The sequence below is a fragment of the Propithecus coquereli genome, unplaced genomic scaffold, assembly GCF_000956105.1.
Source record: "Propithecus coquereli isolate 6110/MARCELLA unplaced genomic scaffold, Pcoq_1.0 Scaffold1, whole genome shotgun sequence".
NCBI classification, from domain to species: domain Eukaryota; kingdom Metazoa; phylum Chordata; class Mammalia; order Primates; family Indriidae; genus Propithecus; species Propithecus coquereli.
The window spans coordinates 16,340,937-16,350,956 of record NW_012133857.1 but is presented as its reverse complement, the minus strand read 5'-3'; the positions used below and the strand labels follow the sequence as shown (position 1 = coordinate 16,350,956).

At 41.4% G+C, this 10,020-nt stretch overlaps 1 protein-coding gene across 1 annotated transcript; it reads left to right on the top strand.

Annotated features, from left to right (window-relative positions):
- The first annotated feature begins 3,033 nt into the window (after positions 1-3,033).
- LOC105805580 (selenoprotein K) lies at positions 3,034-9,828 on the top strand. Its single transcript, XM_012638516.1, has 5 exons — positions 3,034-3,162; positions 6,510-6,600; positions 8,094-8,177; positions 8,793-8,879; positions 9,537-9,828. The coding sequence occupies exons 1-4, from the start codon at positions 3,144-3,146 to the stop codon at positions 8,872-8,874; spliced, it is 276 nt and encodes a 91-aa protein (XP_012493970.1). The 5' UTR covers positions 3,034-3,143; the 3' UTR covers positions 8,875-8,879; positions 9,537-9,828.
- Positions 9,829-10,020: the final 192 nt, after the last annotated feature.

Here is a 10,020-nt window from a genome sequence, read left to right as displayed (position 1 = left end):
ACATTCTTTTTTTCATTCTAAAACATTGTGATCTGGTATGTATTTTGTACAGTGTATCTCAGTTCAGACTAGCCATATTTGACCAGGCACGGTGGCTCATGCCTATAATCGCTTTGGGTGGTCAAGGTGGCAGTATCACTTGAGGTCAAGAGTTTGAGACCAGCTTGGGCAATAACAAGATACCCCTCTCCACAAAAAACCTAACAATATTAGCTGGGCATGGTAGCTCACACCTGTAGTCCCAGATACTTGAAAGGCTAAGGCAGGAGCATCCCCTAAGCCCAGGTGTTGGAGGCTGCAGTGAGCTATGATGATGCCACTGCACTCTATCCCAGCAATAGAGTGAGACCCTGTCTAAAAAAAAAAAAAGACTAGCCATATTGCCTTATTTCAAGTGCTCAATAGCTACATGTGGCTAATGGCTAACTCCAGACTTTAAAGAAAGTTAAGGAAAGAGGGGAAATGTTATCTTTGTCCTCTACCCTACCTTGTTACTAAGTATATAATTTTTTTTCCATTTACAAAGTCCTTTCACATTTGTTATTTCATTTGATAGAAACATGCCTTGCTTTGAAGGATAGATTAGTTTTAACAGGTAGAGAAAGTTTCAGTTAAGAGGAAACACATGAGCAGAGGAAACAAGGCAGGAAAACAAGGGATCTCTTAGGGAATTAGAAGTCAGAGAGCAAAATCTAAGATCAATCAGGGAAGCTCTCAGTGCCAGATCACAGACGCTGGATGTTTTTTGGCAGGTGGTGGGGTGAAACTGAAGGTTTTTCCTCTTGCAGGAAAGAAGCAAGATTGATTTCAACTAGCAGCTGAATACAGCATGAAATAGAGTGTGGAGAAGCTAGAGAAAGCTCATTAGGAAATCACTGCATTAAATCTCAGGAAGAAATGATCTAGATAGAGCAATGAAGAGGAAGAGATAGCCCAGTAGTATCTGGAGCTCAGGAGATCCCAGTGTTAGTTCTTTTTCTCCTTTGGCAATTGGGGAGTAAATTTTTAGGGACCATTTAGAAAGCTCTCTCACTTTGTTCCTTTCTCAATCAACAAACAAATACCTGAGTACTTATGGACTATAATAGACCTTGAGGATATAAAAGGGAACAAGCAGACAGCATTCTTGACCTCTTAGGTTTTATATTTTCTGGAGGCAGAGACAAAAATCAATTATCAGATACCTAATTTCACATTGTGATAAGTACTATGAAGAAAATAATCATGGGGATGAGTGGCCTGGGAAAGACACTCTGAAATGATGACACTTAAGCAGAGAGGTAAAGGACAAAAGGAGCTGGATGTGCAAGGAATCAGGGGAAGAGTGTTCCAGGCAGGGGGACAAGCATGGGTAGAGTCCTGGAGATATGAAAAACTTGGGGTGTTCACAAAAACAAAAGAACAATATTGCTAGAGCATTACTTGGGTGAGGAGGTATGGTAAGAGGTACAGTGAAAGGGACAATCAAGAGGATAAGTCACACTAGGCCTGCAGGCCATGGCAAGAAATTGTACTTTAAGAACAATAGGAAATCACTTAATTTTAGTGTCTTAAAGTTTTTAGGCAAAGGAATGAAAAATTGCACGAGGATGGTAAAGGTGGAACCTGGGATTTCAGTTAGAAGGCAACCAGAGTGGAGCAGATGAGAAATGATGTTGGCATGGTCTAGGAAAAGTTAATGACTCCCCTAATATTTTTGCAAAAATGATGCTCTATGATTATGCTGCAAAAATCTCAAATGAGGTGAAGGATGTTGTCTTGTCCTATTATGCACTTTTCTGGGGAAAAATGCTCCCCCCAAATCAACATGAAATTAAATCTTTGTCAACTCTAGGTATTAGAACATAAAAACTTGACCAACATTGTTAAATATAAAATATAATTTTTTCCAAAATGTAATTTTCATTTTTGAGAAGGTAATTAGGAATCTTTCCAAGGAGATGACACATGACTTGCAAACTAAAAAACAAAAGGAAACAGCGATTATTAAGACTCCATGCAGAAAGAACAGCTAAGTAGAAAGTCCTTGAGACGGGAATGAAATAGCCGTGTTCAAGGAACAGAAGGAGCCCAGTGGGCTGAAGCCGAGTAAATACCCATGGTATGTGGTCCATATTTAGTGAATGCCCCAGACGTGTCTTCTAATTCATCTGTTACCTCCACAATGTTGATGAGCAGTAGCCATCAATAAGAAACAAGCAGAGAAAGGTCTTGACCTACAGTTAAACTGATTTGTCACAGTTCCTTCACAAGAGCTAAAGAAAACCCCACTTGTGGTGAACACAGAGCAGGTATAACATTTTAAAAGAGAATGAGGGGAGGCCGAGGCCGGAGGATTGCTTGCAGTCAGGAGTTCGAGACAGCTTGAGCAAGAGCGAGACCCCCCTCTCTCTTAAAAATAGAAAAAATTAGCTGGGTGTGGTGGCACGTGCCTGTAGTCCCAACTACTTGGGAGGCTGAGGCAGGAGGATCCCTTGAGCCTGGGAGTTTGAAGTTGCTGTGAGCCAGGCTGACGCCACAGCACTCTGGCCCCGGCAAGAGAGCGAGACTGTTTCAAAAACAAAACAAAACAGAGAATGAATACATCTAGGAGGAGCCTAGCAGTATATTCCCTGAAGCGTGACAATAAAGTTCCTTACATATAGTCACCACTCAGGGAACTTCCTACCAGATCTCACAATCTCCACAACCTCAAATATCAACACATCTGGAAAACTCTGAGGAATTTCTTCCAGTCTGCAGTTCTCCAGGAAACTTCACACGTGGCACCCTTGTCTACTCTAATCCTGAGCCAATCAATCAACCAGCAAGCAGCTCTGCCTCACGGGACAGTGCAAACACCCCTCGATCAAATCCGAGCAGAGATAGGAAACGGCGGGCTTATAGGACAACTCCTAAACGTCATGTCCGGTGGCCTGCTCTGCAGCCTCGGCCTTACCGGAAGTCGCTGGCCTGACGAAACAAATATGCCCCTTGGGGGCGTGTCTCTTCCAGAAGCCAATGGTCTCTGCCCACCTCTCTCCTCCGTCTATGTTTTGCCTAATCTTGGCCTGTGACGTTTGAAAGGCGGGGCGCGGAGGCGGGTACGGAAGCCGAGCGGGGCCAAGCTCCCTAGTCGCTCGGAAGCAAGGAAAGGGGGCAAGATGGTCTACATCTCGAATGGTGAGTTGGAGGGGTTGCGGTGGCTACTGCTGACCTGGAAGCCCAACCCTGGGTTTCTTCCATTCTCGCTTGCTTGTCCCGGAGTAGCTTCCCCGGGCTTAGCGCCCCGAGGCCGGGCGGAGTCGGATGCGAAGTCGTCCCGGCTTGCGGCACGTCAGCAGATAGTCGCTGAGCCGGCGGTCGGGCGCCGACGCCCCCTTGGCGAGGACCACCCCGGGTTCCCGCCGGCCTCGAGCCGAGCTCTGGGGGCCCGGTGACCTCGCCTTCGTACTGCAAACTTCTGACTATGGATTTGTGAAAGTGGTCTTTCCTCTTGGGCGTCGGCATCCTTAACTAATAAAGACAACGACGTTGACACCATATGCGTAGCGCTTGTGCCTTGCGCACTGTTACAGCGTTATTTGCTTATCTCATTTAATCTTTATAACAGTCTTGTTCAGGTAATATTTTATTATCCCTGTTTTACGGAGGGAGACTTTAAGGCGCAGATAGAGTAAATAGCTTGCCCAGGATGACAAAAGTGATGGATAGGTGAAAGATAATGGCTGAGTGAAGATTTGAACCCTGGGAAGGCTGGCGTTAGCATCCTTGTTATCAACTATTCTGCCTCTTTCTATGACGTTTAAAAAGACTAAGCCTGCCTAGCATGATAGAGGAAAGCTTTGGATAGGCTTTTTCTTCGGGAGAGGGTAACTACTCATGCATGCAACTTTGTGCCCGAATTTCAAGGGGCCCGGGAAGAAGTACCATTCCTTCGAGGAGCAAGTTGATCATTACCAGAATAGAGAATCTGAAAGCGACTTAATTCTGTGATTCTATAAAGAAAATGACGGGAAAGGAAAGACACAATATGACTGGGTCAGATCAGTGGCAGAACTGCCCGCCCACCTGTTTGACTCAGATGAAATCCCTTGGTGCAATCTTAGCAGGTAGTCAGTACTTGCATCACTGGAACTAGGTCTTGATTCTGTTTGAATCATCTGTTTATCTCCAGAGATGAGTAAGTTAGGGACGGGTCTTATGGCTGAGTGCACTTTGCATTTTTTTCCTGCTTTCAAAATCTCCCCTCCCATCTCCCTCTTAAAAATCTTTGAAACAAGTAGGTTGGTGAACACTAAAGAAAAGTATCAGTTTCATCTTGGTTCAGGGCACTGGCAGACTTCAGTTTTTTTGTTTTTTTTTTTTTTTTTTTTGAGACAGAGTCTCACTCTCTTGCCTTAGAGTGAGTGCCGTGGCGTCAGCCTAGCTCACAGCAACCTCAAACTCCTGGGCTCAAGCAGTCCTTCTGCCTCAGCCTCCCGAGTAGCTGGGACTACAGGCATGCGCCACCATGCCCGGCTAATTTCTCTATATATTTTTAGTTGTCCAATTAATTTCTTTCTATTTTTAGTAGAGACGGGGTCTCGCTCTTGCTCAGGCTCCTGAGCTCAAACAATCCGCCCGCCTCGGCCTCCCAGAGAGCTAGGATTACAGGCGTGAGCCACCGTGCCCGGCTTCAGTTTGTTTTATATTCTTTGTGATTAAGGCTAGAAGCTTCCATTTATGTTGTTGAGAGATTCCTTATATTTGTGCTGTATCATATTGTGTATGCATTATCTTATTTGATTTACATAAATAGCCAGTTAGGACCTTTTATGTCACTTTTATAGTTGAGAAATGTAGCTGCATTCAAGCACCTTATTTCCCTCTGGGGATATTGAGGTGGGGAGGTCCTGCCCTCAAAAACTAGGAGGGAAAGTGCAAAACGCAAGATAAAATGATAGAATCACAAAGGAAGAATTGGTGGGTTCCAGTTAGATCCGTCTTCTTGGAAGGACTGTATTGATCAGCACTTCATAATTGACAAAACATTTCTCTATCAGATGACTTTTCCCCCCAACAATCCTATATGATGGCTAATCCTGGAATACTTTTTCTTAAGAAGGAACACATCACATCAGCCAATGAAGCAGAGCTAGTGAGAGGCAGAACCAAGCCTATCACACACCCTTTGATTTTGTGTAGCCATTTTTTCTCATTAGCTCAGTGACAGCATAGGTCAAGTGGATACCTGAAAGTAAGGTGGTCAAGGAAAGAGGAAAAGTAAACCCTAGAGGAGGGATGGAGGTGAATGGGGTGAAGCCCTTGGGATAATGGAGAGGAGAGGTGGTTGACAGCTGTTCTTCCCCCAAAATATTCTGACCTCTTGATTTGCAAGTGTGAAACTCTAGTGTACTAATTTCTCATTTTGTAGCTTCTATTAAAGTGTTTTGAAAAATAGATACAGTTTTGCTTAAGATAAAGCTAGAATCAATTATTAAAATCAAAAACATCCTGTTATAGAAAATAGTGGTCATTTTGATGAAGAACAAGCCAAATTCTCTTCACTACTCAGAGTATACAGACTCTATGATTTGTAAGAATCTTGTCAAAATAACTGATTCTAAAGGCTTGTAAGAGTATGTATAAACAAGCTTTTTATACAGGCAAGAGACTTTGCAAGTGAAAAGAAATGCTCTGAATGCTTTTAGGAAAATGGAAGTGCTGTGAGCATTCCTTTATATTCACTCATCTCGTATGTTTCCCCAAAATACTTGAATAAAGAGGTATTTGTACATCCATGTTCATAGCAGCATTATTCACTACAGCCAAAAAGTGTAAGCAACTCAAATGTTCATTGATAGATATGAGTGGATAAACAAAATATATATATTACGAAGGAATATTATTCAGCCTTAAAAAGAGGAAGGAAATTTTGACACATACTGTAACATGGAAGAACTTTGAACACATGCTAAATGAAATAGGCTGGTTGCAAAAGAACAAAAATTGCATGATTCCTCTCTTATGAGATTCCTAGAATAGTCAAATTCTTTGAGACAGAAAGAAGAATGGTTGTTGCCAGGGGCTGGGCCAAGAAGGTAATGAGCAGGCAGAGTTTAATGAGTATAGAGTTTCAGCTGGGGAAGATGAACAAGTTCTAGAGGCAGATGGTGGTGATGTTTGTACAGTGTGAATATACTTGATGCTACAAAACTGTGTACTTAATGGTTAAAGTGGTAAACTTTTATGTATATATTACCAATAGAAAAGAGAAAATACTTGAATAGAATGAAGTTACCCACTAAAATTACAAACTGTAGGCAGGCATTTGACATATTAAAGAAATGCCCCTAGATCATGGAGCTTTACTTCTCTGAACCTTCCTTAGAATGATGATCACATAGTAGATTTCTCCTCGTGTTGACCATTTGGAACACTGGACAAGTTGAAACCCAAGTATCATTGTTACCTAACTCATTAAATGTAATGCCTCTTGGGTCAGAGATTTGTAGCACTCACTAAAGCTTCTTTATTGTTATATGCAGGACAAGTGTTGGACAGCCGGAGTCAGTCTCCATGGAGATTATCTTTGATAACAGATTTCTTCTGGGGAATAGCTGAATTTGTGGTTTTGTTGTAAGTATGTCAGTGCTCTTCAATTGCCTTGATATTTAAATTGATTGAAGTACATTGGGTACATTATGTTGGGTATCTTAAATAAGCTCACCTTTTCCAGAAGCAGTTTTTAATTGTAATTTTTAAAAGAGCTTTACAAGGGGAAATTAAGACTTGTTTAGTGATAAAGCTGCTGCTACCAAACATCTTATTATGAATATGTCTGTTGGGTTGGTAAGCTTTAGCATGTCTTCACAGTGGTGGTAACCATTTCAACCTGTGGCCAGGCCTGTCCGTTCTAATGCCAAATGACTGCGTATCACTTTCTATTCCTGGTTTACGTGTGTTTGTTCATACAACTTTTATTCCGTATTATACAACAGCTAAATAAGGAGAGTCATATCTTGATTTAAAAAAATCTCCTAAGTAGTAAACTTTTTTTAAATGAAGGTTAGAGTTAATACAGAGGAGACCAAAATGTAAATGTCCCCATAATTTTGAGCAGTTCTTAATTAAGTGCATTTTTGGTCTTTCACATGTTTGTTTTAGGAAAATCGTTCATCAACAACTAACAAGTCTTTCTCATGCCAAGTTTGAATATATATTTGAATGTCTCATGGTCAGAGAACTTTAGGGATGTAAGATGTGGGAGAGAGTCCCTTTCTTCATTGACATTACTCTCCATAAATATCTTCATATTGCAAGCAGTACAGAGTGGGCATGATTATGGGAGGTGGACATCAGGGAAAGTTTTTCCAGGTGGAAGAAACCATATGAAGGATGGCATAGAAGTTTGAATATGAGGCTGTGGACTTTATGCTTAATTTGGTTGTAGCTGTGGTTTAGAAAGTTTAATTTGATGGCTGCAGGTAGCATAAGTTGGATGAGTAGAATGTAAAACGCATGAGATGCTTCCATAGAAAAATACAACAGGAGACAAGAGAGGTTCTAAGTTAAGTAACCCAGTACAAAACTTATTTAAAGTGTTATAAATTTCATTACTTCATACTGTTTTGGAAATACTGTTTAAACTTAGTTAAATCCTTCCCCATCCACAAATAAATTCCATTTAAGTAGATTCCCAGAAGCTCGGTGCCTTTGCCACATCACCCTCAGCCCTCAGCCCCTCAGTCCCCAGGATAATGTCAGATAGGCTTTTGGCGGGGGAAATGCAGGGGCAGTGAATGTGAGATACTGTAAAAGCAGACTCTGGAACCTGACAACTGATTTAGAATGGAGGAAGGTCAAGGGTGACTCAGGCTTCATGCTGTGCCTAGAGGAGTTATTAGCAAATAAGAAATACAAAAACACAAGAAAGGTGGATTTGACACACAGCATGGCACACTGATTAGGCACGTGCTAAAGCTAGATAGTATTGTCCAGCTGACTGTAAGAAATGTGGGTTTGAAGCTACGTAGGTTTAGTCATCTTCCCACAGAGATGGTAATTAAAACCATGGAAATGTATTTTATATTGTTGAAAGTTGTACCTCTGTTTTCTGCTCCTTGTTTCAGCTTCAAAACTCTGCTTCAGCAAGATGTGAAAAAAAGAAGAGGCTATGGAAACTCATCTGATTCCAGATATGATGATGGAAGAGGGTATAGCCTTTTGATTGATAATAGTTATTTTTTACCCCTTTGTGTATTTTAATTAAAGTAGGTATTTTAGATAGATCAATAGAATTGATGGAAATTAAAAGTTTAAATCCCATTTCACAAAATCAAAAGTCAAGTTGCCTCTGATTTGATAATCAGAGTTAATCTGGCAAAGCTAAAGTATACATTAACTATTGTATAGGAAAAGTCAAAGTTAGAAGATGAAAACTGATAGTCAACATTAAAGTCTAGAGATTTCACTTTAGAATCTGGATTTCCAGCTGCTAATGAAAAACCTCAGAAGGTAAAGTAGCATTAGGCTGGGCTTTCCACATGGCAAAAATCAGCTGCGGTTGGGTTTCAGCTGGGCCTTTACAGGAGGTGCCATTTAGTTCCTCGCAATCCTTTCTTGACTCAGTTTCCTCATGTGTGTTAGGTGTCTGGTTCCTATAAATGTTCGAATTTTTTGACTCCTGACCTAAATGATAGTTCCTATTTTGAGTAATGTTTTAGGGTCATATGCATGTTGAAAAAGAAAAGGGTCCAGGTGAGTGTTTAAAAGGAAGCAATTGAAGTTGTGTTTACTAAATAGTAGATAATAACTTTTTCTTTTATTAGGCCACCAGGAAACCCTCCCCGAAGAATGGGTCGAATCAATCATCTGCATGGCCCCAGTCCTCCTCCAATGGCTGGTGGATGAGGAAGGTAACTTAAAATCTGAAATTATTTTGTAGGATTTTATTTATTGTTTATTTTTATTTTTTATTTTTTTTGAGACAGAGTCTCACTCTGTTGCCCTGGCTAGAGTGAGTGCCATGGCGTCAGCCTAGCTCACAGCAACCTCAAACTCCTGGGCTCAAGCGATCCTACTGCCCCAGCCTCCCGAGTAGCTGGGACTACAGGCATGAGCCACCATGCCCGGCTAATTTTTTCTATATATATTTTTAGTTGGCCGATTAATTTCTTTCTAATTTTAGTAGAGACGGGGTCTCGCTCTTGCTCAGGCTGGTCTCGAACTCCTGAGCTCAAACAATCCGCCCGCTTCGGCCTCCCAAAGAGCTAGGATTACAGGAGTGAGCCACCGCGCCCGGCCTTGTTTATTTTTTAATTTAAAATTTTTTTGCCCACACAGAACTAGGAGGGTTTTGTTTTGAAAATACTTCTTTAGGAAAACAGAAGTTGCCCAACATTTATAATTATTCAGATACTATAATTTGGAAAAATATTTACTTCACTCTTGAAAAATTCATTGGCTGTCTTATCAAAATGTCTTTTGAAAGAGGATTTATAACATGTAACGTGTTGGGCTATTCACAGAGATCCAAATTAATAACTAGTAACTATTACAATGTTTACTTTCAGGTAAATGTCTGCTCTAAGAAGCAGACAACAGGACATGCACATTCATAGCAGAAGGAAACCATCAGGAAGTGGAGGGCTGACCACGCTGGACGAGTGATGAATGTGTACGTCTAAACAAGGATTGCTCTGTGTCTTCACAGATGAATGAGGTCATGCTGGGAATTCCCTCTGCAGGGAACTGGCCTGACTGACATGCGGTTCTATAAATGCACATGTTTGTCTCATTATCTTTTTTGTATAGTTTATTAAAGTATCAATAGTTTTAATAAGTAAATATTTTTAGGTTGCAAAACTGACTCCTCATCTATTTTTTTTCCTTGCTGCTGTGGGCTCTGTTGAGGAATTGCCCAGAGCACGCGCAGCCCTCACTGGGGCTCGGAGCCAAGGCCAGGCGGACATGGGGAGGGGGGACCGGGAGGGGCCCAGGAAAGGAGGGGTGTCTGCCCAGGTTTTCCCTGTTGACTTTGAATTTGGGAATGAGGTG